Source organism: Hypanus sabinus, chromosome 8 (genome assembly GCF_030144855.1).
Source record: "Hypanus sabinus isolate sHypSab1 chromosome 8, sHypSab1.hap1, whole genome shotgun sequence".
In the NCBI taxonomy this organism is placed as follows: Eukaryota; Metazoa; Chordata; class Chondrichthyes; order Myliobatiformes; family Dasyatidae; genus Hypanus; species Hypanus sabinus.
In genome coordinates, this window is record NC_082713.1 from 170,358,933 (window position 1) to 170,386,078 (window position 27,146).

Consider the following 27,146-nt stretch of genomic DNA (forward strand, 5'->3'; position numbering starts at 1 on the left):
CCCTGTGTGTCTCCTCCCTGTGGCCACTCATGTCCCCTGTGTGTCTCCACCCTGTGGTCACTCATGTCCCCTGTGTGTCTCCACCCTGTGGTTACTCATGTCCCCTGTGTGTCTCCTCCCTGCGGTCACTCATGTCCCCTGTGTGTCTCCTCCCTGTGGCCACTCATGTCCCCTGTGTGTCTCCTTCCTGTGGTCACTCATGTCCCCTGTGTGTCTCCTCCCTGTGGTCTCCCATGTCCCCTGTGTGTCTCCACCCTGTGGTCACTCATGTCCCCTGTGTGTCTCCTCTCTGTGGTCACTCATGTCCCCTGTGTGTCTCCTCCCTGTGGTCTCCCATGTCCCCTGTGTGTCTCCACCCTGTGGTCACTCATGTCCCCTGTGTGTCTCCACCCTGTGGTCACTCATGTCTCCTGTGTGTCTCCACCCTGCGGTCACTCATGTCCCCTGTGTGTCTCCTCCCTGCGGTCACTCATGTCCCCTGTGTGTCTCCTCCCTGTGGTCACTCATGTCCCCTGTGTGTCTCCACCCTGTGGTTACTCATGTCCCCTGTGTGTCTCCTCCCTGCGGTCACTCATGTCCCCTGTGTGTCTCCTCCCTGTGGCCACTCATGTCTCCTGTGTGTCTCCACCCTGTGGTCACTCATGTCCCCTGTGTGTCTCCACCCTGTGGTTACTCATGTCCCCTGTGTGTCTCCTCCCTGCGGTCACTCATGTCCCCTGTGTGTCTCCTCCCTGTGGCCACTCATGTCCCCTGTGTGTCTCCTTCCTGTGGTCACTCATGTCCCCTGTGTGTCTCCACCCTGTGGTCACTCATGTCCCCTGTGTGTCTCCTCTCTGTGGTCACTCATGTCCCCTGTGTGTCTCCTCCCTGGGGTCACTCATGTTCCCTGTGTGTGTCCTCTCTGTGGTCACTCATGTCCCCTGTGTGTCTCCTCCCTGCGGTCACTCATGTCCCCTGTGTGTGTCCTCTCTGTGGTCACACATGTCCCCTGTGTGTCTGCTCCCTGCGGTCACTCATGTCCCCTGTGTGTCTCCACCCTGTGGTGTCTCATGTCCCCTGTGGTCACTCATGTCCCCTGTGTGTCTCCACCCTGTGGTCTCCCATGTCCCCTGTGTGTCTCCTCCCTGCGGTCACTCATGTCCCCTGTGTGTCTCCTCCCTGTGGCCACTCATGTCCCCTGTGTGTCTCCACCCTGTGGTCACTCATGTCCCCTGTGTGTCTCCTCCCTGTGGCCACTCATGTCCCCTGTGTGTCTCCACCCTGTGGTCACTCATGTCTCCTGTGTGTCTCCACCCTGCGGTCACTCATGTCCCCTGTGTGTCTCCTCCCTGTGGTCACTCATGTCCCCTGTGTGTCTCCTCCCTGTGGCCACTCATGTCCCCTGTGTGTCTCCACCCTGTGGTCACTCATGTCTCCTGTGTGTCTCCACCCTGCGGTCACTCATCACTCATGTCCCCTGTGTGTCTCCTCCCTGCGGTCACTCATGTCCCCTGTGTGTCTCCACCCTGTGGTCACTCATGTCCCCTGTGTGTCTCCTCCCTGTGGTCACTCATGTCCCCTGTGTGTCTCCTCCCTGCAGTCACTCATGTCCCCTGTGTGTCTCCTCCCTGTGGTCACTCATGTCCCCTGTGTGTCTCCACCCTGTGGTCACTCATGTCCCCTGTGTGTCTCCTCCCTGTGGCCACTCATGTCTCCTGTGTGTCTCCACCCTGCGGTCACTCATGTCCCCTGTGTGTCTCCTCCCTGCGGTCACTCATGTCCCCTGTGTGTCTCCTCCCTGTGGTCACTCATGTCCCCTGTGTGTCTCCACCCTCTGGTCACTCATGTCCCCTGTGTGTCTCCTCCCTGCGGTCACTCATGTCCCCTGTGTGTCTCCACCCTGTGGTCACTCATGTCTCCTGTGTGTCTCCACCCTGTGGTCACTCATGTCCCCTGTGTGTCTCCACCCTGTGGTCACTCATGTCCCCTGTGTGTCTCCTCCCTGCGGTCACTCATGTCCCCTGTGTGTCTCCACCCTCTGGTCACTCATGTCCCCTGTGTGTCTCCTCCCTGTGGCCACTCATGTCCCCTGTGTGTCTCCACCCTGTGGTCACTCATGTCCCCTGTGTGTCTCCTCCCTGCGGTCACTCATGTCCCCTGTGTGTCTCTTCCCTGTGGTCACTCATGTCCCGTGTGTGTGTCCTCCCTGCGGTCACTGATGGTGGCCCCTTGTCCACTGTGCTGACTGCTTGTGGTCACTGGTGCTGCTGCCTGTGTCCATAGTCTCTGCGCTCACTGTTGTGTTCCACACCATTGATGGTGTCCCCCCACCCCATGTCCCGCCTGAGTCAGTAGTGCTGTTCACTCCTGCCAGTCCCTCTGGCCACAGGGAGCACACCATGTCTCAGTACTTGTAGTCACCAGGGAAATTCTCTCCAGACCCACTTGCTGACCTCCCCCTGACCCTGTGCAGAATATCAGAATCAGATTTAATATCACCAGTACGTTGCTGTTCACATACACCGGTAGCCACTTTATTAGGTACATCTGTTCATTGATGAAAATATCTAATCTGCCAGTCACGTGGCAGCAACTCAAGTGTGAAAACAGGCAGACATGGTCCAGACGTTCCGTTGTAGTTCAGGCCAAACATCAGAATCGGGAAGAGCTGTGATATAAATGACTTTGACTGTGGAATGATTGCTGGTGTGAGATGGGGTCAGAAATTGTTGACTTGCTGAGGTTTTCACACTGACAGTCTCCGGAGTAAAACCAGCGGGAGGCAGTTTCTGTGGACAGAAACACCTTGTTGATGAGACAGGTCAGAGGAGAATGGCCAGACTGATTCCAGCTGACTGAAGGTGACACTAATTCAAATTACCATGTTACAACACTGGTGTGCAGAAGAGTGCACACCACATCAGCCCTTGAAGTGGACGGGCCACAGCAGCAGAAGACCACGGACATACACTCAGTGGCCACTTTATTAGGTACAGGAGGTCTGTTAGAACGTGGCCACCGAGTGGAAGTCCGACAGTTGTCCAGGCACGGCTCCACCCATTCTCAGAGGAACAACTTAGTGAGGCAAACACTGTGCTGTACTGTTCTGTGTTCTAGAGCCTTGATACTGCCATCAGGTAGAAATATAGGAGCCTGAAGACCCATGCTTCAAGGTCCAACAACCTCTTTCCTATTGCCATTTGATTCCTTATTCAGAGTCAGAATCAGGTTTAATATCACCAGCAAATGCTGTGAAATTTGTTTGTTGTCTTTACAGTAACAGTAAATTGTAATGCAATAGAGATGTAAAAAACATGAATTACAGTAAATATATATACATTAAGTAGTTAAATTAAATAAGTAGTGCAAAAATAGACATAAAAAAGTAGTGAGGTGGTGTTCATGGGTTCAGTGTCCATTCAGAAGCCTGATGGCAGAGGGGAAGAAGCTGTTTCTGAATCGCTGAGTGCTGCTTTCAGGCTCCTGCAGCTCCTTCCTGATGGTAGCAATGAGAAGAGGGCATGTCTTGGGTGAGGGAGTCCTTACTGTGGGATCCCACCATTCTGAGGCATTGCTCCTAGAAACTATGGAGGCTAGTACCCATGATGGAACTGACTACGTTTACAACTCACTGCAGCTTATTTCAATCTTCCCCCATACCAGACGATGATGTAGCCAGTTCGAATGCTCTCCACAGTACATCTGTAGAAATTGCGAGTGTTGTTGGTAACATGCAAAATCTCCTGGAACTCCTAGTGAAATATAGCTACTTTGGGGCCTTCTTAGTAGCTGCATCTGCACATTAGGTCCGAAATAGATCCTCAGAGATATTGACACCCAGGAACTTGAAATTGCTCACCCTTTCCACTTCTGATCCCTCCGTGAGGACTGGTGAGTGTTCCCTTACCTTGGACTAAATTTCTGTCAATTTATGGTAATACTGTTATGTTTGTTGTGACTGACTAAACAGCCAATGCAAGTGTGAAATATAGAAGTCTTTATTCTGACAGCAAACCTTGGGGGGAGAGAATCCAGGAGAATCACACTCTCCTGACACAATGTATTATAGTTTTTAAATGCAAAGATCACAATAAATGGTTATCTACCAACACAAGAGATTCTGCAGATGCTGGAAATCCGGAGCAACACACACAATATGCTGGAGGAACTCAGCAGGTCAGCAACGTCTATGGAGGGGAATAACAGTCGATGTTTCTGGCCGTGACACTTCACAGGACTGGAGAGAAAGGGGCAGGCTACCCAGATAGAATATGAAGCATTGCTGCTCTAACCTGAGAGTAGCCTTATCACAGCATTAGAAGAGACCATGATAGACATGTCAGAATGGGAAGTCGAACTGAAATGGATGTCCACCTGGGGTTTCCTGCCATTTGCAGTGGAGAGAGAAAAGGCTCTTGAAGAAGCAGTCCGCTGATTTTTGTAGGATCTCACCGATTTAAGAGATTCAGCACCAGCAGCACAGGATACAGTAGAGGACCCTGACAGACTCATGGGTAATGGGTTGCCTCACCTAGGACTGCTTGAGACCCTGAACGGAGGTGAAGGAGGAGGGGGAGGGGCAGGGGCAGCACTTCTTCTGCTTGCAGGGGTAAGTGCCAGGAGGGGGATCAGTGGGGAAGGGCGGGTGGACAAGGGAGTGACGGAGTGACCTCTGTGGGAATCGGAGAGTAAAGGGGAGCTAAAATGTGTTTAGTGGTAGGGTCCCATTGAAGATGGTAGAACTTATGGACAATGATGCACTGGAATCAGAGGCTCATGGGGTGGTAGGGAAGGAGAGGAGGAACGCTATCCCGGGAGTTGGGGTGAGTGCGGATGTCTACAAAACACCGGTGACAGTAGGATCGGTGGTAGAGGAAGGGAAACTCTGAAGCAGGAGGACATCTCAGAAGTTCTGCAATGGAAAGCCTCATCCTGAGAACCGAATCGTGGACAAAAGAATGAGAATCTGGTATCTATCATTCAAGTTAAACACAAAGTTTGCAGGAGAAACTCAGCGGGTCAGGCAGCGTCTATGGAAAAGAGTAAACTGGACACTTTGGGCCAAAACTCTTCATCAGGACTGGAGAAAAGAAGATGAGCAGTCAGCATTAGAAAGTGGGGGAGGGGAGAAAGAAACACAAGGTGATGGCTGAAACTGGGAGGAGAGGGTGAAGTAAAGAGCTGGGAAGTTGGTTGATGAAAGAGATACAAGGCTGAAGAAGGGGGAGTCTGATCGAAGAGGACAGAAGACCATGGAAGAAAGAAAAGGGGGAGGAGCACCAGAGGGAGGTGATGGGCAGGCAAGGAGGTGAGGTGAGAGAGGGAAAAGGGGATGGGCAATGGTAAAGGGGGGGAGGGGGCATTACCAGAAGTTCACAAAATTGATGTTCATGCCATCAGGTTGGAGGCTACCCAGACGGAATATAAGGTGTTGTTCCTCCAACCTGACTGTGGCCTCATCGCGACAGTAGAGGAGGCCATGGACTGACATGTTGGAATGGGGATGGGAAGTGAAATTAAAATGGGTGGCCCACTTTTTCTGGCGGTTGGAGTGTAGGTACTTAGTAAAGCAGTCTCCCAATCTACGTCGGGTCTCAACGACATACAGGAGGCCGCATTGGATACAGTAGATGATCCCAACAGATTCACAGATGAGGTACATTGGCAGCAGTACATTGCAATACATAAGTTTTTTAAATATATATAAATTACAATAAGAAATCTATCCATAAATTAAATAAGCATTGCAAAAAGAGAGTAATCAAAGAAAAAAATAGTATTCATGGATTCAATGTCCATTTAGAAATCTGATGGTGGAGGGGAAGGAGCTGTTCCTGAATTGTTGAGTGTGTGTCTTCAGGCTCCTGTACATCCTCTCTGATGGTAACAATGAGAAGAGGGCATGCCCTAGGTGATGGGAGTCCTAAATCTTGAATGTTTTTTTTGAGGCATCATCTTTTGAAGACATCCCTGTTGCTGGGCGAGGTTAGTGCCCATGTTGGAGCTGACTGCAGACTGAAGACAATGTGTGAATGCACACATTCAGAGGCTGAACTCCAAATCACTGTTCGCTCATGTCAGAGGGTGGGGCTTGTGCTGAACACCTGCATTTACAGCCAGTGAAAGTTGTTTTCAAGCTCTCCATTATCTTCTCCTTGATAAGATGTTAACTCCCTTTCTGTCTGACAAGATTCTGGCTCTTTTATCTTTCTGTAAAGCAAAATTCCAACAAGCTGACGTTCCAGCAGCAACTCCATGGAACGCATGCTCAGTAAGGCCCCACAAGCAGGTCCGAGTTCTAGTCAAGAGCTCAGTCTAGACCCAAGTACCAAGTCTCTGCCCAGACCCAAGGTTCAGAGTCATGACCTGAGTTCCCCGTCCAGTTCAAGTCCCAAGTCTAAATCCATGTTTTCCGGTTAGTCGCTCTACATCTACATACATGTTATCATTTTGTCCTCGCTCCTTGGCTTACCTAGCATTCTTAATAAACATAAATCTAGTTCCTAGTATTTCAGTGTCTGTGTCTTGCATTTGGGTCTGCTACCAACATCCCCTTGCAACACCATGTGGTCCCAGGGAGAACACACAGAAGTCTTATAAAAGACAGCACTCTGATGGTAAATCAAAAAAAGATTCAAAACCTGGACCTCTGTAGCTCCATCCACAATTGAATCCTTGACTCCTCATTGGGAGACCACAGCAGCGGCAGGAATTGAACCTGGGTCACCTGTCCTGTAAAGCATTGTGCTAACCACTACACTACCATGCCACCCTATAGTTCCGAGGCCTCTGTCAGTCAGAGATGACCACGGATATTGCATCCTAGCTGTCCAGGTAAACAAGCCTGGGCAGTACTTTGTGGAGAGCAAGGTCCCCCTCTCTACATAACTGATCAACCCAACGAAACGGCAGAAACCTATACAGTTTGGCACCAGCAGCATCGCAGGAGTTGCCAGTCAACATCAAACTCAATGAAGGGCTACCTTAGGGACTTCAGCTCCAGATTTTTCCCTGGGGTTTAGTCCCAAAGGCTTCCCCATGAGTGGGTAAGGCCACAGGGCAGCGGAGGTTTGAGATCAAAGTTCTCCTTCTCCCAGATGAGGTGCTAACTATGGCTGATGAGCCCCATCTACCCTACAGTTACAACAGCAGATACAGTCACACAATAATATCAGCACAGGTCCATGAATGGCATGGCCTGAAGATTGATGGTGAATGGGATGTCGTCTTAGAGCCATGTTTCTACAAGAACAAGCATGCAGCAGTTCCTCATCTTGCACTGGGTCAGCTACAGAGAAAGGCAATGCAGCTTGTCTTCAAAGTCAGGTTTATTATCACCGGCATGGGTCGTGAAATTTGTTAACTCAGCAGCAGCAGTTCAATGCAATACATAATATAGAAGAAGAAACAAATAATAAATAAATAATCACCTTACAGTACTGTATATGTATATTGAATAGTTTAAGATTATGCAAAAAACAGCAATAATTGTGTATTAAAAAGTGAGGTAGTGTTCACAGGTTCAATGTCCATTTAGGAATCATTTGGCAGAGGGGGAGAAGCTGTTCCTGAATCACTGAGTGTGTGTCTTCAGGCTTCTGTACCTCCTTCCTGATGATAACAATGAGAAAAGAGCATGCCCTGGGTGCTGGAGTTTTTTAATAATGGATGCTGCCTTTCTGAGACACTGCTCCTTAAAGGTGTCCTGGATACTTTGTAGGCTAGTACCCAAGATGGAGCCCACTAAATTTACATCCCTCTGTAGCTTCTTTTTGGTCCTGTGCAGTATCCCCTCCGTACCAGACAGTGATGCAGCCTGTCAGAATGCTCTCCAGGGAATGAACACCAGAGGGCAGCACTGACAGGAGAGCTAGCCCCCAACCCAATGTGGATTCCAGCGTATCCACAGTTCTCTCCCATACTGCCTCTGATGATGTAGGAATATTGGTCAGTGCACTGCAGGAACTATCATATTTATCCAAACAATGTGTTGGCAGTAAATATAAATAACACTGTAGCATACCCGAGATTTACGAGAGGTTTCACACCGAGTCTCAAGGTGACAAACGTCTGGCTCAGAGGCAGGAGCAGTGTGACTGAAATACTGCTGAGTGGTCAAAATCAGAGTCAGAACCAGGTTGGTTATCACTAACATATGATGTGAAATTTAAAAAGCAAACACAAGGAAATCTGCAGATGCTGGAAATTCCAGCAACACACACAAAATGCTGGTGGAACGCAGCAGGCCAGGCAGCATCTATAGGGAGAAGCGCTGTCAACGTTTCAGGCCGAGACCCTCTGGTCGACAGTGCTTCCCCGTATAGATGCTGCCTGGCCTGCTGTGTTCCACCAGCATTTTGTGTGTGTTGATGTGAAATTTGTCGTTTTGTGGCAACAGTGCGGTGAAATATATAAATTACTATAAGTTATAAAAATAAATAGTGCCAAAAAAGTAATAAAGATGTAGTGATCATGGACCGGTCAGAAATAGAACCACAGAGCATTACAGCACAGGAACAGGCCTTTTGGCCCTTCTTGGCTGTGCCGAACCATTTTTCTGCCTAGTCCCACTGACCTGCACCTGGGCCATATCCCTCCAACCCCTCTCATCCATATACCTGTCCAAGTTTTTCTTAAATATCAAAAATGGGCCCACATTCACCACCTCATCAGGCAGCTCATTCCACACTCCCACCACTCTCTGTGTGAAGAAGCCCCCCATCAAGTGTGATGGCAGAGAAGAAGAAGCTGCTGCTGATTGTTGAATGAGGATCTTCAAGCTCCTGTACCTCCTCCCTTACGGTAGTAACAAGAAGAAGGCATGTCCTCGATAGTGAGGATCCTTAGTGACAGAAGCTGCCTTTTTGAGGCACTGCCTCCTGAAGTGTCCTCGATGGTGAGGAAGCTAATGCCCATGATGGAGCTGACTGAGTCTATAACCATCTGCAGCCTTGTGATCCCAAGCTCTGGAGCCTCCACACCAGGCTGAGATGCAACCAGTCAGAATGGCCTCCACTGTACATCTGTAGAAATCTGTCCGTTGACTTACTGAGTCCCTTCAAACTCCTGATGAAGTTGAGCCTCTGCTGTGCCTCAATCTGATTGAGATAACACCCACAGAACCATGAAAGACTGAATATTCACATTCCGTGAATCTAAATCGGAAGAAAAACTTCCATAAAAACAGAAAATGCTGGAAAGACAAGTTGAAACTAGGGTGGGGGGGTGAAGTAAGGAGGTGAGAAGTTGATTGGTGAGAGAGATACGGGGCTGGAGAAGGGGGAATCTGACAGGAGAGGACAGAAGGCCATGGAAGAAAGTAAAAGGGTTGGAACACCAGAGGGAGGTGATGGGCATGCAAGGGAATAAGGTGAGAGAGGGAAATGGAAATAGGGAACGGTAAAGGTGGTGAGGGACATTACTGTAAGTTGGAGAAATCGATGTTCATGCCATCAGGTTGGCATCTACCCAGATGGAATATAAGGTGTTGCTCCTCCAATATGAGAAAGGCAGGTCGGACGGTGTCTGTGGAGATACACAGATTATCTGAGAAATAACTGGGAAAATGTGTAGCTCGGGGGGGGGGGGGGGGTTGATGGTTGGGTTGAGTTGTCCTCCAATCTCGGCAATCCATTTGCTGATGTTTTCGTCACCATACAAGGAGACATCATCATTCCATTGAGGACACACCACAAATGAAGAGCACACTGATGGTGATGAAATGTTTGAGGACACACCACAAATGAAGAGCACACTGATGGTGATGAAATGTTTGAGGACACACCACAAATGAAGAGCACACTGATGGTGATGAAATGTTTGAGGACACACCACAAATGAAGAGCACACTGATGGTGATGAAATGTTTGCTAATGGATTGCCAAGATCAGAGAACAACTCAGTGCCACCAGATTATCTGAGATTAAAAATCCTTCATCAGAACCGGTGAACCATCAGGCTGAAACGTTGAAAGCAACACACAAAACTGCTGGAGGAACAGAAGGTCAGGCTGCACCTACAGAGGGGAATAAACTGTTGACGTTTTGGGCCGAGATCCTTCATCAGAATTGAGAAGGAAGGGGGACAATGCCAGGATAAAAAGGTGGGGGAGGGGAAGGAAATTATGAACTCTCTTTTTCTCTCTCCACAGATGCTGCCTAACCTACATGAGTGCAACCACTTCTTTCTATGCCCCCCCCCCCCGACATCACAATGGGACAGATGATACATAAGCCTGAAAGCTTGTACCATCAGGTTCAAAGCTTCTATCCCACTGTTATCAGATTAATTAATGGTCTCCTAGTATGATAAGGTGGACTCTTGACCTCACAATCTATCTCATTATGACCTTGCACTATTAATACTATTCAAAGGGCTATTAAAACAAAAAAAAATGCAGCATTTATAAGTTCTTCCCTTAGTTCTGCAACAATTCTAGTTACCACCCACCACCCTTTATCTATTACCCCCAACACAGCAGTGTGACCAATTTACCCCACTTTTTAAAATGCTGACAATACAAAGTGCTGGAGGAACTCAAAAGGACAGGCAGTATCTATGGAAATTAATAAACAGCTGATGTTTCGGGCGAAGATCTTTCATCAGGACTGGAAGGGAAGGGGGACAATGCCTGAATATAAAGTTGGGGGTGGAGGGGAATGAAGACTAGCTAGAGGGTGATAGGTGAAGATAGGTGGGTGGGAAAGGTAAAGTCTAGAGAGGAAGGAATCTGATAGGAGTGTAGACTATGGGAGAAAGGGAAGGAGAAGGAGTACTAGGGGGAGGAGTTAGGCAGGTGAGGAGAAGAGGGAAGAGGCCAGAGCAGGGAATAGAAGATGGAAGAAGGAAAGAGAAAAACTTACCAGGTTGGCTTCATGTTGGAGGCTACCCAGATGGAATATAAGGTGTTGCTCCTTTGCCCTGAGACTGGTCTCATCACGACACAAGAGGAGGCCGTGGACTGACACATCGGAATGGGAATGGGAAGCAGGATTAAAATGTTTGGCCATTGGGAAGTCTTGCTTTTGGCAGATGGAGCAGAGGTGCTCATCAAAGCAGTACGCCAGTTTACGTTGGGTCACACCAGTGTAGAGAAGGCCCCGGAGGGAGCCAGATACAACAGACCACCCCAGCAGGCTTGCACACCTGGAAGGACTGTTTGGGACCCTGAATGGATGGAAGGGCAGCTCTGACATTTCTGCTGCTTGCAGGAATATGTGTCAAGATGAGGATTAGTGAGGAGAGCTGAACGGACATGGAGGGAGCGCGCCCTGTGGAGAGTGGAGAATTGGGGGAAGGGGTGGAGTTAAAGATGTGTGGTGGTAGGATCCCATGGAAAATTGAAGAAGTCGCAGAGGATGATGTGTTGGACGCAGATGCTCGTGGGGTGGTAGGCACAGGCAAGAAGAGCTCGGTCACTGTTAAGACGATGGGAAGATGGGATGAGTGCAGATGTCCCAGAAATGGAGGAGATGCAGGTGAGGTCAGCGTGGATGGTGGAGGAAGGGGATGCTGTTCCTTGAAGGAGGAGGACATTTCTGATGTCCTGGAGGCGAAAGCTTTACCCTGGGAGCAGATGTGGTGGAGATGAAAGAACTGGAACAGCATTATTACAGGAGACAGGGTGGAAAGAAGTATAGTGAAGATTAATTTCACTGTAGATTCTACAATGCCATTTACATGTAAATACGTGCTGGTATTAATGTACTTATGCACATTTTAATCCATACATTCTTTATTGATCCAGAGGGAAATTGTGTAAACCATATCCATGTTCCTAACTTTATTTTTATATAATTTTGTTCTTTGTAATTGTTGAATGTTTTTTGTTGCATAACATACCAAATTCCCAATTCGTGTAATAAAGTTGACCTTTGCCCCTATTGGCTGTCTATCTTTCATTTAGAGATAGCGGTGGGGGCCCTTCTGACCCAGTGAGCCCACCCCACCCACTTACACCCATTTGACCAATTAGCTTTCTAACTGGTATGTGTTTGGAGTGAGGCCACGTCCAAACTCCTCAGAGAATTGAAACACGCCGCTCCTTACACCACTGTAATGAAGAGATATGTACTGGCGACATGCAGATCCAATTCTTTCACCTGAGAACAATAATAAACTAATTTACCTGAGTCCGTTTTAATGTTAGTTTTACCACAACGACAGGTTGCGTTCTGATTTCCATTTAACCAACAAATGCCGCTCCACTCCGACTGGGAATTTAACACGATATAAGGTTTCATAATTGGTGAAGAAAACATTTAAAATATCTCAGAACTCTGAGTTTCTCCAGCATTTTGCGTGTGTTGTTTGGATTTACAGTATCTGCAGATTTTCTTTTGTTTGTGACGTGAAAATGTCTCGGCGATGTCGGGGTTGAGAGCCTTCATCGTGACCGGCACGATTATTACCCCATCCCACCTTCCAGCCCTGATGAGAGGCTTCGGACCGAAACGTCGTCTGTTTATTGCCCTCCAGAGACGCTGCCTGACCAGCTGAGTTCCTCCGGCACTTTGTGTGTGTTGCTCAGGATCTCCCGTATCTGGAGAACCTTTTCGTGAAACAAACAAGTCTCACGAGGTAAAGGACGATAATTACTGGGACGTCCCACTCAAAAGGCCAATAAAGGAATTCGCTGTATCAAACTCAACCGAGATAAGGTTAATTGGGTCACGTCTGGTAGGAGGCGGGCTCGTTTAGATGTGAGGAAATTGAGGTTGAATCTGTGCTGTCATCCCGTAGTCGGGCGTGTGGCAGAGTGGGGTGAAGCAGCACTCGGCTCGCCCAGCGACATGTCGCCCTGCCGCTGGTTAAGGAGTGCGGGCTGGGCCGGTCTTCTGTGTCTAGAGCTTGTCCTGTGCCAGTCCATACCAGGTGAGTCAATTCCCTCATGAAACCGCCTCCCTTCTCCTGGTGCTCTGCTACGATACACAACGGGATCCTCGCTGCCGAGCTATAAACCCGCCCCTCCCCGTCAATGAACTCCAGGAAAATTGGGAGAACTCCCTCACCAACTCTGGAACTTCTTAGTGGAAGGATCTGTAATGACGGGAGGTTGGTTCTCGCTGTCTGTGATGGCACAGTTCTGACGGTGAAGAAATTCTCCTCACAATCATTTTACCATTCTATGTTTGACTGACTCCTGCGTATATAGTTAAACTTTGTAACAGAAATACTCCAGCCAGCGGCACCGAGCATGCGCGTACACGGAGGCGAGGCGATGATTATTTATGAGAGTCACGCAACGATATATATCGTTGTAAAGATATCTGTTCAAATATCGCATGGGTAATGTTTTGGCTGAGATTTTTTTTGCTGTTATATTATCCTCAGAAAATCAAAACAGTAAAACGTTTGAAGGAACTGAGACCGCATTAATTATTAGGTTAGGGGAAGAAGGCAAGAGAATGGGGTTGAGAGGGGTAATAAATCGGCTGTGCTGGAATGGCGGAGAGAACTCGATGGGCTGAATGGCTTAATTCCACTCCTGCGTCTCATGGAACATGGGGCAGATGAGGCAGTGATGCCCCATCAATAACTCTGGGAGACGTGAGGCGAGAGATAGGCTTCATTAGCTGGGAGAAAGCACCGTCAGCAGCAAGAGACCATCACACAACATCCTGGAGACTGAGGGAGGAGCAGTGCCTCCAATCGCCTTTATACAGGGGTCAGTGGAGGGGGGGGGGTGTCCAGACAGGTATATGTAGTTCACCACACGGGGTCTGTGGGAGGAGCCACAGGAGCAGTCAGCAGGGGGCATGTCCAGACAGGTATATGTAGTTCACCACACGGGGTCTGTGGGAGGAGCCACAGGAGCAGTCAGCAGGGGGCGTGTCCAGACAGGTATATGTAGTTCACCACACGGGGTCTGTGGGAGGAGCCACAGGAGCGGTCAGCAGGGGGGGTGTCCAGACAGGTATATGTAGTTCACCACACGGGGTCTGTGGGAGGAGCCACAGGAGCAGTCAGCAGGGGGGGTGTCCAGACAGGTATATGTAGTTCACCACACGGGGTCTGTGGGAGGATCCACAGGAGCAGTCAGCAGGGGGCACGTCCAGACAGGTATATGTAGTTCACCACACGGGGTCTGTGGGAGGAGCCCCAGGAGCAGTCAGCGGGCGGGTGTCCAGACAGGTATATGTAGTTCACCACACGGGGTCTGTGGGAGGAGCCACAGGAGCAGTCAGCAGGGGGGGTGTCCAGACAGGTATATGTAGTTCACCACACGGGGTCTGTGGGAGGAGCCACAGGAGCGGTCAGCAGGGGGTGTGTCCAGACAGGTGTATGTAGTTCACCACACGGGGTCTGTGGGAGGAGCCACAGGAGCAGTCAGCAGGGGGGGTGTCCAGACAGGTATATGTAGTTCACCACACGGGGTCTGTGGGAGGAGCCACAGGAGCAGTCAGCAGGGGGGGTGTCCAGACAGGTATATGTAGTTCACCACACGGGGTCTGTGGGAGGAGCCCCAGGAGCAGTCAGCGGGCGGGTGTCCAGACAGGTATATGTAGTTCACCACAGGCAGCATCTCTGGAAAACTTTTGTTTCTAGTCCTGTAGGTTTTTGATGCTCAGATCAGCCAAAGGTTGTTGGGTTAAGAGTTGAGTCTTAGAGGTACATTGTGGAACAGGCCATTCCGACCCTTCGACTGCGCTGCCCAGCTGCCCAGCAGCCCACTCACAGCACAATGTACAATGACCTACCATCCAGTGTGGGAGGAAACCTACGCCTATATGAGGAGTGGGCGCTCTTGCCTCCGAAGTACACGGGAACTGAATTCCACACTCTGGTGCCCTGAGCTGTGAGAGAAGACCATTGACAACTATGCTATCTAGTGCTCACTGAGCCCTCAGACCAGCTGTCTGCTCTTCACACACTCTGCTCTAACCTACCCCCTGGTCTGCTGTGGAGGTGATGGGGAAATCGGGAGGGAGATCGTGGGAGTGTGGCAGGATAATTTTGGTGGTAATAAAGGAGGTTGGTATGGAGTTCAATGTGTGTATACCATACACAACCTCAAGATTCATCTTACAGGCAGTAACAAAACAGAAGCACAATGGAATCCATGAAAAATCCCCACATGACGAATGTGATCAAACATCCAATGTGTGGGAAACAAAATCAAATCAAGTAAACAAATAACACTCAGAGCATGAACTGCGGAGTCCCCGACAGAACCCACAGTCACGGAGCCAGTTCAGCCCTGGAACGAGTAGATCCTCAATAATCAGCTGAATGTCCTTCACCCTTGGCGCCTTCAGCTTTTAAAGAGCTGAACCAAATTAAATCAGCTAAACATTAGTTTGTCCTTTGCTCTGGGGGGGGGGGGGGGGGGGATGGGCCCCTTTCCTTCAATCTGACCCAAAAACCGTTCCATCAATGGTCACCACAACTGCACCTGCATCCACGAGAGCCCAGTTCAATGAATCCTTTGGAATACTGCAAAAATGCCCAGTTGTTCAGATGGTTCAAAAACAACCCCCAGAGGGAAATTGCAGGCTGTGGTTGTAGTCCAGAATATTTGTAGTTAGTAGAGTAGTTGGAGGTTTTGTTAGCTGCCTGCAAAATGTTGCTATGTCTCACCAGTGCCATATTAGAAACATAGAAAATAGGTGCAGGGGTAGGCCATTCGGCCCTTTGAGCCTGCACCGCCATTCAGTATGATCATGGCTGATCATCCAACTCAGAACTCTGTACCTGCTTTCTCTCCATACCCCCTGATCCCTTTAGCCACAAGGGCAATATCTAACTTCCTCTTAAATATAGCCAATGAACTGGCCTCAACTGTTTCCTGTGGCAGAGAATTCCACAGATTCACCACTCTCTGTGTGAAGAAGTTTTTCCTCATCTTGGTCCTAAAAGGCTTCCCCTTTATCCTTAAACTGTGACCCCTTGTTCTGGACTTCCCCAACATCGGAAACAATCTTCCTGCATCTAGCCTGTCCAATCCCTTTAGAATTTTATACGTTTCAATAAGATCCCCCTCAATCTTCTAAATTCCAGCGAGTATAAGCCTAGTCGATCCAGTCTTTCTTCATATGAAAGTCCTGCCATCCCAGGAATCAATCTGGTGAACCTTCTCTGTACTCCCTCTATGGCAAGAATGTCTTTCCTCAGATTAGGGGACCAAAACTGCACACAATATTCTAGGTGCGGTCTCACCAAGGCCTTGTACAACTGCAGTAGAACCTCCCTGCTCCTGTACTCAAATCCTTTTGCTATGAATGCCAACATACCATTTGCCTTTTTCACCGCCTGCTGTACCTGCATGCCCACCTTCAACGACTGGTGTACAATGACACCCAGGTCTCGTTGCACCTCCCCTTTTCCTAATCGGCCACCGTTCAGATAATAATCTGTTTTCCTGTTCTTGCAACCAAAGTGGATAACCTCACATTTATCCACATTAAATTGCTTCTGCCATGAATTTGGGTATTAAATGGGCTAAATTCAAAGTTAAAGTCACAAAATTCAAAGTCAAATTTATTATCAAAATACCTATATTGTACCATGTACTATCTTGAGATTTATTTTCTTGCAGATATTTACAGAAAAAGAGATGCAATAGAATTTATGAAAATCTATAAATAGTACCAATTGACAAACAACAAAATGTGTAAAAGAACACAAATAGTATTGAATTGATTTTGTTACTTACATCCTTCACATGAGTAAAATTCTGTTATGTCTATCTAAATGTGCAATTTATAGTCATTTGTGATAAATAGTGTGTACAAAAGGACAGTCAATATAGCTTGGATATACAATGGTGACTGTGAGTTCATCAGTCTGATGGCCTGGTGGAAGAAGCTGTCCCAGAGCCTGTTGGTCCTGGCTTTTATGCAGTGGTACCGTTTCCCAGATGGTAGCAGTTGGAACAGTTTGTGTTTGGGGTGCCTCAGGTCCCCAATGATCCTTCGGGGCCCTTTATACACACCTGTCTCTGTAAATGTCTTGAGTAGCGAGAAGTTCATCTCTACAGCTACACTGGGCTATCCACACCATTCTCTGCAGAGTACTGTGATTGAATGAAATGGCATCTGCTGCTGATCTCGTTGTGTCTGTAGGCAATTTGGAGAAGACCCAAATCTCGGCCAGGAGCTGATGAGCCTCTCAAAGCAAAGCTATCACAGTGGCTGTGTATACTACTGGGTGGGAGCCATTAAGACAGGTTACCGCGTTCTCCTTTGGTACTGGCATCATTGAAGCCTTTTTTAAAATTAATTGCTTATTTATTTAGAATCCAGCCTTTTGGGTCATGCAGCTCACTGACTTAACCCTAGTCTAATTACAGAGCAATTTACAATGACCAATTAACCTACTAACCTGTATGTCTTTGGACTGTGGGAGGAAACACACGGGTTCACAGGAAGAACATACAGAGGATGCCAGAATTGAAGTCTGCCTCGTGCTTTAATAGCGTCTCACTAACTGTAATGCTACTGCGGTGCCCTTGAAGCAGATGGTACCTCAGAATGCCAAAGCTAGAGGTGAAGGATGTCAGTTAAACCCTTCTGCCAGTTAATTAGCACAAGTCTTCAGTACTCAGCCAGGTGCTTTTCGTAGACTCATCCTCTTGAAGGAGGCTCTCACATTGGCCTCAGTGGAATAACAGGATCGTCGGCACTGCCGTACTTGGAGCTGAGGGTAGACGCGGAGTTGTCCTCTCTGACTAGAGAGTCTGGAACTAGAAACACCTTCTCAGAATGAAGAGTTGGCCATTGAGGAGTGAGATGAGATTTCCTTATCCAAGGAGTAATGGATGGTTGGAATTCCCCACCCCAGAAGGTTGCAGATCATTAGTGAGACAGAGAATGTGGACGGCAAGGTAGAGCAGCGGTCAGCATAATGCTTTACACTGCCAGTAATCGGGATTCAATCCCTGCTGCTGTGCGTGAGGAGTTTGTCCTTTCTCCCTATAACTGTGCGGGTTTCCTCGTGGTGATCCTGTTTCCTCCCACATTCCAAAGATATATGGGTTAGAGTTGGTGAGTTGTGGACATGCTATGTTGGTGCCACCTGTGGGCTGCCCAGCACACCCTCAGGTTGTCAGTCATTGATGCCAACGATGCATTTCACTGAAACGCACACAAAATGCTGGAGGAATTCTGCAGGTCAGGCAGCATCTATGGAGAGGATGTTTTGGGTCAAGATCCTTCATCGGGACTGGAAGGGAAGGGGGCAGATGCTGGATTAGGAAGGTGGGTGGAAGGGAAGGATCGTGAAGGTGATAGGTGAATACAGGTGTGTGGGGAGAGGGGGATGATGTAAGATGCTGGGAGGTAATAGGTGGAAAAGGTGAAGGGCTGCAGAAGGGGCCTGATAGGCAAGTCTGGGTGAGGACATGGTTGAAGAGCCAGAGAGCAGACTATGCTTCAATGTACATGTGACATGCACAGTTGATCATTAAAGATAAAACTAATCTTATTTGATATTTGGATGTTATGAAGTTGTAAAGACATTGGTGAGGCCTAATTTGGAGCATTTATGCAGTTTAGGTCACCTACCTACAGGAAAGGTGTAAATAAGGTTGAAAGAGTGCAGAGAAAATTTACAATGATGTTACCAGGTCTGGAGGACCTGAGTTATAAGGAAAGACTGAAGAGATTAGGGTTTTATTCCTTGGAATATAGAAGATTTGAAGGGATATTTGATACAGGTATTTAAAATTGTGAGGAGTGTAGATCGGGTAAATGCAAGCAGTTTTTTTTCTACTGAGGCTGGGTGGGACTACAACTAGAGGTCCTGGGTTAAGGGTGAAAGGTGAAATGTTTAAGAGGACATGACAGGAAACTTCACTCAGAGGGTCATGAGAGAGTGTGGTACGAGCTGCTGGTGTATGTAAGCTTGATTTCAACATTTAAGAGAAGTTTAGATGGGTACATGAATGGGAACAGTATGGAGGGATATGGTCCAGGTGTGTGCAGAATAACAGTTCGGCGTGAGCTAGGTGGGATGAAGGGCCTGTCACTGTAGTGCTCTGACTCTTTGGGCAAGTGTAAAATAAATATTAATGAAAATGTATTGTTGGGATTAGAGGTTTAGGGAAATGTGGATGGGAGGGGAAAACAGGGTTTGTTTTTGCTGTTTGTTTCTTGTGTTCTGCTGAGCGTTATAGCATGGTACGTTGGTGCTGGAACGTGTGGCGACACTTGCCCGCTGTCCTCAGCGCACCTTTGGATGCTGGTTGTTGTTGCAGAATCAGAATTGGGTTGAATTTCACCGGCACAGCAGAACATTGAAATACATGGTGAAAACGGAATTATAATATGTATAGAAGAAGCTGTTTCTGAATCACTGAGTGTGTGGTGTTATGTACCCTGTAACTGGGTTAACAAGCCAGCAGAAATGGACTGATACGTTGGAGTCTGGTGGTACTGTAACTAAAGGAGTTTATTAGTAAACTGTAATGTATCAAAAATGCAAAAATACAGATATAACAGGTTAGCGATGATAAATACAGAAGTGCAGGAATAAGAATCCAAACCAAGCTCTATCAAAGTCTAGGGGTAAATGAATAGTCTTAAGATAATGCAGAGTTCACTTCAGTTTAAGTTGAGGTAGTTGCTGTTGTGACATTGGGAGGGGGGGAGAGGGAGGGAGAGAGGGGGAGAAAGGGAGAGAGAGAGAGATGTGAGCAGCTACAGCAGGCAAACCTTCCGTTGTACTGATCTGGTCATTCGGTTATGACCCCTCCATTCTCGGCTAGACCGTTCTTCTGTGGTGGACTCGTCACTCTGGCATGAGTGGACACACACACAAGTCCCCTCCGGCCCTGCTGTCACACTGTGAGCTTTGCGACCGATCTCCCGATACGGTCCTCTAGGCCCCCACCTTCCTGTGTGTGCACAACACTCAGTTAGTGTCTCGTGGCGTGTCTGTGGGTGTCTCCGCGGACCCGTCTTTTATCCCCACTGACAGGGTATCAGCCATCCATCAACTCCAGGTCCATCAAACTGACCATTCCCTGCTGTCTCCACAGGAATGTCAATGAGCAAAGAAGTGTCCTTGTAGCAAAAAGTAAATAATCAGTGAAGAAGCCATAATACTAATTCATGTGTCTCTCTCTCTCTCTTATCTGTATCAGATGCCTCTCCATCTCTCTGTCTCTCTCTCTCTCTCTCTCTCATTAGCAGCATAGTTCACGGGGCGGGGGGGGGTGGGAATCAACTCTGGACCCCAGCTCCATCTGGTAGAAAGTTACGAATGTCTTTGGTGACACGTCAAATCTCCTCAGACTCCTAATGAAATGTACATGCTATGCCACAACAGCACCATCCTCTTACTCAATGCCAGCAACTCCAAGGAGCTGATTATTGACTTTGGGTGGAGGAAACCAGAGGTCCAGGAGCCGATCAGATGTGCAGAGAGTCAGTAACTTTAAATTCCCCAGTGTTATCATTTCAAAGGATCTGTCCTGGGTCCCGCATGCAAGTGCAATTATGAACAAAGTACAGCTGTGCCTCTACTTCCTTAGGAGTTTGTGAACTTTGACAACATTCTATAGATGTGTGGCAGAGAGTATATTGACTGGTTGCATCAAAGCCTGGTATAGAAACACCAATGCCCCTGAATGGAAAATCCTACAAAATGTGGTGGTTATGTTCCAGTTATTCATGGCTCTAGGTGCCCCCCCCCCCCACTGAGTACATCTACACTGAACCATTGTCACAGGAAAGCAGCATCCTTCACTGGGGACCCCCACCACCCAGGAAATGTTCTGTTCTCACTGTTGCCAACAGGAAAGAGGTACAGGATCCTCAGGACCCGCACCACCAGGTTCAGGAACAGGTATTGCCCGTTGACCATTGGACTCTTGAACCGGGGGGATAATTTCACTCAACTTCACTTGTCCCATCACCGAATTGTTTCCACAACCTATAGACTCACTTTTAAGGGCTCTCCATCTCATGTTTTTGATATTTATTACTTATTATCACTGTTATGTTTGTATTAGAACAGTTTGTTGTCTTTTGCACACAGGTTGAATGCTTGCTGGTGCAGTCTTTCATCGATTCTGTTATGGTTATTATTCTATTATGGACTTATTGAGTGTGCCTGCAAGAAGATGAATCTGGTGGTAGTATATGTCGACAGACTTGTACTTTGATAATACATTTACATTGAACTTTGAATTTAGAATTTTTACTGGACCTGCTAGAACATGATTGTGCTCAGAATTTGCTCAGCTGAACACTCAGCCGTGACCTGAATTAATTTAACTGCGTGTTTTAGTGTGAAATCAATTTCCAGTTAGAACTATGTGCAAATATGAAACCACTTCACACCAATCTGACAGTTGTAAATTTGCCCATAAATGCAATGTGACTTTGAGATAATGTTCTCTTGTCCTGGCTTCTAAAGTCATATGATCAAGCATAGACTTGTGACATTTTAGCTAGAAGTTTGGTTTATGTAATCCTAAATCAAGAGCATTGTTTCCTAAACTAATTTCTTAGGATGTTTTAAGATAGTGAAATCCAATTATGTGAAACTTATCACGTTTATTTTTTCCAATGTTGACCTTTTTCTCTGAGGGCTAGGCTCGCTTGAACTCTGTGCCTTTGAAACCACTCTTTCCTGTTGCCTTTCTGTTTGAAGATTGACTCAAACTGATTCATCGTGGCTGCATCAAAAATTAACTTAAGACCTCAACATTTTATTTTAAAATATAGCAGAGATGTTAGGATTTCTTGTTCTGACAAATGTTGGTTTTGTTCTTGTGTGCTGTTAATCTTGCTGCTAGGTTTTTCCTGATTTTATATAAAGGGATTTTTTTGACTAAAATTAAGATTGGACCAGTAATAACATAACTAGGAGTGGTTCAGGTTCTTGCCAAAAAGTATTTAATATGATAGCACATAGCTTCCTTCTAACAAATTAGAATTGACAACTTTTCAACTATTTATTGAACACTTCTCAGATGAGTAAATTACACATAAGACATTAGGTTCCATAAACCACACACTTCCATCAATGGGGGGGGGGGGATGTTTTGAATGCTCATTAAGTTCTGCTGATTGAAAATTAACCAGCTTTTACATCCACATAAGTGTGTGTAGGTAAAGAGTAAAAGAGGCGAGAGTGGATATCGGACTGCTGGGAAATGATGCTGGAGATGTAATGAGGGAGAAAAGAAATGGTGGACAAACTTAAGTAGTTTATGTCAGTCTTCACTGTGAGAGACACGAGCAGTATGCCGGAAATTCAAGTATATTGGGGGACAGAAGTGAGTGCAGTTGCTATGACTAAGGAGAAGGTGCTTAGGAAGCTGAGAGTTCTGAAGGCAGATAAGTCACCTGAACCAGATGGACCCTGGGTTCTGAAAGAGGTAGGTGAAGAAATTGGAGGCATTAGTTATGATCTTTCAATGATTACTGGATTCTAGAGTCATTTTGGTAGAAAATTGCAAATGTCACTCCACTCTTCAAGAATGGAGGGAGGCAAAAAAAAAGAAATTATAGGCCAGTTAGCCTGACTAGGGAGATACTGGAGTCTATTAATAAACATAAAAAAACCTACAGCACAATACAGGCCCTTCGGCCCACAAAGCTGTGCCGAACATGTTCCTACATTAGAAATTACCTAGGGTTATCCATAGCCCTCTATTTTTCTACCTGTCCTGGAGTCTCTTTTTTAAACAAAAAAAACCCCTATTGTATTCGCCTCCATCAACCCCCTGACATTTCCTCTGTACTTATTTCCAAGCATCTTAAAACTGTGCCCTCTCTTGCTAGCCATTTCAGCCCTGGGAAAAAGCCTCTGACTATCCACACGATCAATTCCTCTCATCATCTTGCACACCTCTATTAAGGATGAGGTCTCGGGTACTTGAAGGCATATAATAAAGTAGATCAAAATCAGCATGGTTTCCTTGAGGGAAATTCTTGCCTAACAAATCTGTTGGAATTCTTTGAGGAAATAACAAGCACGATAGACAAAGGAGAACTAATGAATGCTGTGTATTTGGATTTTCAGAAGGCTGCTGCACATGAGGCTGCTTTACAAGATGAGAACCCATGTTATTACAGGAAAGGCACTTGTATAGATAGAGAATTGGCTGACTGGTGGGAGGGAATTTTCTGGTTGGCTGTCAGTGACTAGTGGTGGTGTGTGCAGGGGCAGTGTTGGGACTTTTTTATGTTATTTGTCAATGTTTTGGATGATGGAATCAATGGTTTTGTGGCCAAATTTGCATTGATTAAAAAGATAGGTGGAGGGGCAGGTAGTGTTGAGGAAGCAGGTGAGTTGGTGCTAAGGAAGGCAAATGCAATGTTAGCATTCATTCTGAGAGAACTAGAATATTAGAGCAAGAATGTTATGCTTTATAAGGCACTGGTGAGACCTAACTTGGAGAATTGTGGGTAGTTTTCAAATCAAATCAAGTTTAATTATCATTCAAACTATACATAGATACAGCTGAATGAGACAGCGTTCTTCTCAGGCCAAGGTGTAAAACATTCAAAATAGCATAATAGAAGTAATATAATTCAAAATAGGCACAAAAAAAGCACCTTCACTTGAGAGAAGGGAAACAGATAATCCAAGATCGTGAGCAACAATGTCCGGCAATCGATAGTACAGTCTCCTGGCAGTGAGCAGATTCACTCACTCCAACTGGTCATTCCATGGCTTGAACACAGGAGAGCAGCACCAATGGGCGAGGCCATGTCCCAGCTGAGCACAGTTGCCAAGTCTCCTCACCTGGTCTGTAGCTGCAGCCAAGGCTGAGGCTTGAGGCCTAGTCCTTGTTACAACCAAAGCTACACAGCTCCCATGTCATCTGTCCCACCACCGGACAAGAATAACAGGCCTGCAGCAACCTGAGTTATCACTGTCCAGCAGTGTCCCACAATTGCAAGTGAAATGTCAGACAGTCTCCCACAGTTATACTGCACCAACTTCAATGCATCTGAGTAGCTGGCAGCAGCACGGCCTGCAGCCAGGTCAGCTCCTCCTACGACCCGGCCAGCACCGCTGCTGACACCAGTCCAGCTACTCCAATCAACAATCAGCTTGCCAACGGTGTAGGCCTGCAGTACCTGATGTTCTTGGAGTAGAATTGTCTTATGATCATTTTTATATATATATTTTTTTTTTAATTGCAAAAGAAAAGCACCTTTGGTAGGCTGTTGGGAGCCTGCTGTGTTCATATGCGCTGCCATCTTACGGAAGTTTACAAACTGTATTGGGTCCTTGTCTAAGAAAGGATGGGCTGGCATTGGAAACGGTCAAGAGGAGGTTCATGAGAATTATTCGGGGAATGAAAGGGTTACTGTTTCGGTGAGGTTTGATGGCTCTAGGCCTGTACTCACTGAGTTGGAGGGGGGCAATCTCAATAAAACCTACTGAAGATTAAAATGCCTAGATGGAGTGGCTGTGGAAAGGGCTTTTTCCTCTAGTGGGGGGAGGGGTGCACAGATTCAGCCTCAACCAGAGTGCACAGATTCAGAATAGAAAGATGACCTTTTAGAACAGTGAGGAGGAACTTATTTTGCCAGAGGGTGGTAAACATCTAGAATTCCTCTTCACCGATAACTGGAGGCCAAATCATTGGGTATATTTAAAGCAGATGTTGATGCATGTGCTTATTAACTTTGACATCACTGTTGAAGGCTGAATCAAAGGTGGTGATGCCTCAGCATATAGGAGGGAGGTTGAAAATCTGGCTGAATGGTGCCACGACAGCAGCCTCTCACTCAATGCCAGCAAGATCAAGGAGTTGTTTATGGACTTCAGGAGGAGGAAACGGAAGATCCATAAGCCAGTCCTCACTGGGAGATCAGAGGTGGAGAGGGTCAGCAACTCTAAATTCCTTGGTGTTATCATTTCAAAGAATCTGTCCTGGGCCCAGCACGTATGAAGAAAGAATGGCAGCATCTCTACTTAGAAGTTGTGAAGATTCAATACGAAATCTCAGACTTTAGATAAACATCTATAGATGCGTGGTGGGGAGTATATTGACTGGTGGCAACATGGCCTGGTATGGAAGTGCCAATACCCTTGAATGGAAAATCCTATAAAACGTAGTGGATAAGGCCCAGTCCATCACAGGTAAAGCCCTCCCCACCACTGAGCACATCTACACAGAGCACTGTTGCAAGAAAGCAGCCTCCGTCATCAAGAAATCACATCATCCAGGTAAAGCTCTCTTGCTGCTGCATCAAGAAGTAGGTACAGGACCTTCAGGACCCATGCTACGAGCTTCAGGAACAGTTAAACACTTCAACCATTAGGCTCCTGAACCAGTGGGGGTAATGTCACTCACCCCCATCACTAAACTGTTCCCACAATCTATGGACACTCTTTCGAGGACTCTTCATCTTGCGTTCTGTTTTGCACACTGGTTGGTTGCCCATCCTGTCGGGTGCAGGCTCTCATCGATTCAGTTATGTTTCTCGGATTTATTGAGTATGCCTACAAGAAAAATGAACCTCGGGGTCGTCCATGGTGATAAATTTAATTTGATCTTTGAAATTTTGATTAGTCAGGCGTCAAAGGTTCTTCAGAGAAGGCAGCAGAGTGAGGTTGATGGGGATAATAAATGATGAAATGTTGGCAGACTTGATGGGCTGAATGGCCTCAGAATGAAGGGACATGGACATGTAGAGGTGATTTTGTTTAAGGCTGGACTTTATGGTCCTATAATGGGCTAGTCTTGGGGGGAGCAGGGGTGTGTGTCAATGTCCAGAAGCCCATCCTGCAGTTGGAGGACTGTCCATATGGGTGGATAGAGGGGAGAAGAAGGGGACTTGCTTGCTGTGTTCTGATGTGTATTGTGGGCATATTATGTTGCCACCGGAATGTGTGGCTGCACTTAGACTGTCCCCAGCTCGTCCTGAAGTGTGTTAGGCCAAAGGCTCTGACTTTGTGCTGTAATCTTTGTTCAATTGAATGCTCAGTAGGCCATGCAGCATCGGTGGAGAGAAATATTTTGGGTACAGAACTTGTTCTGATAAAGGGTCTGGCAAGAAACATTGACTGTTCCAGGATTGCTCTGTTACCTAAGTTTAAGGCCCCCCGTTGGTTGGGGTTGCCAGGGATATTGTGTTCCAGCTGTCTACATTCAGTACATAAGCAGTACAACATGGGGAGCAAGCTGTTACCCGTGCCGCAGCCACTCCCCACATGAATCTAAAGGAACGGCAGAGACCGATCGATGCAGAGTTGCCAGTCGGTGTTGAACTCAATGTAGGACTGCCTGAGGGACTCCAGTTCTGGAGTTTTCCCTCGGGGCTTACTCCCCAAGCCTTCCCCATGAGTGAGTATAGTCACAAGGCAGCAGAGGTTTGAGATCAGTTTTCCCTCTAGGTGGGCTGCTAACCGTGGCTGACGAGCCCCACCTGCCCAAAGTGACCGGTTTTAAGGTACAGTAACCCACTTTTGGCCCTGCTCCTGTCGGTAGAAATGTTTCAGCTAGGCTTGGCAGGTAAGCCACACGTGAATGCCAGGAGCAGAACAGTTATCAGAGAATATTTGTGATGCACATCATTGGGAACGTTTAATAGGTAGAGGGATCTTATTGCCACTACCCCCTCCCCCACCAATCACTCCCAGATTATGTACAAGGACCTGGGTATTTCCAAACAGTGCACACGAAATGCTGGGGAATTCGGTGCTCCCTAGCATTTTGTGTGTGTTACTTGGATTTCTGTTGTGGCTGGGTCTTTCCCACGTTGTTATTTCAGATTTCCAGCATTGGCAGTTCCTGCCATGTTTGTACAGGGATGTATTTGATGAAATGATCATACCGATCCAAGCACTGCTGAAACCTGAAACTGATAGATTTGTTAATATTGAGGTGAAAGAATGTCGGTCTGCGTTCGTATGTTTTTGTCTCCTGTGTCCTACAGGGATCATCCTGTGTAACGGGGAGTTTAAAATGCATTGTGGAATGATTGGCCAGTGATGCCCTTATTTAATGTTTCTGACTGCCATAGTAAAGCAGCCAGCAAATTCAAAGACCCCTCCCACCCCAGGTGCTCTCTCTTCTCCTTTCCCTTCCCATCAGGAGGAAGATCCAAAATCCTGAGAGCCCATACCACCGGGATCAAGGACAGTTTATCAGTGTTATCAGACTCTTGAACGAATCTCTCGCACAATGAGATGTACTCTTGGCCTCACAATCTACCTCATTATAATCTTGCACTTTATAGTCCACCTTCACTACA

The 27,146-nt window shown here is 47.1% G+C and overlaps 1 protein-coding gene across 1 annotated transcript in view; it reads left to right on the forward strand.

Annotated features, from left to right (window-relative positions):
* Positions 1-12,625: 12,625 nt before the first annotated feature.
* The window catches only part of tm7sf3 (transmembrane 7 superfamily member 3), a 54,830-nt gene continuing 40,309 nt past the window's right edge, over positions 12,626-27,146 (forward strand). The window contains exon 1 of the mRNA XM_059978539.1: positions 12,626-12,852. Coding sequence (XP_059834522.1) covers positions 12,771-12,852 — 82 coding nt within the window. The 5' untranslated portion in view covers positions 12,626-12,770. The remainder of the gene's footprint in view (positions 12,853-27,146) is intronic.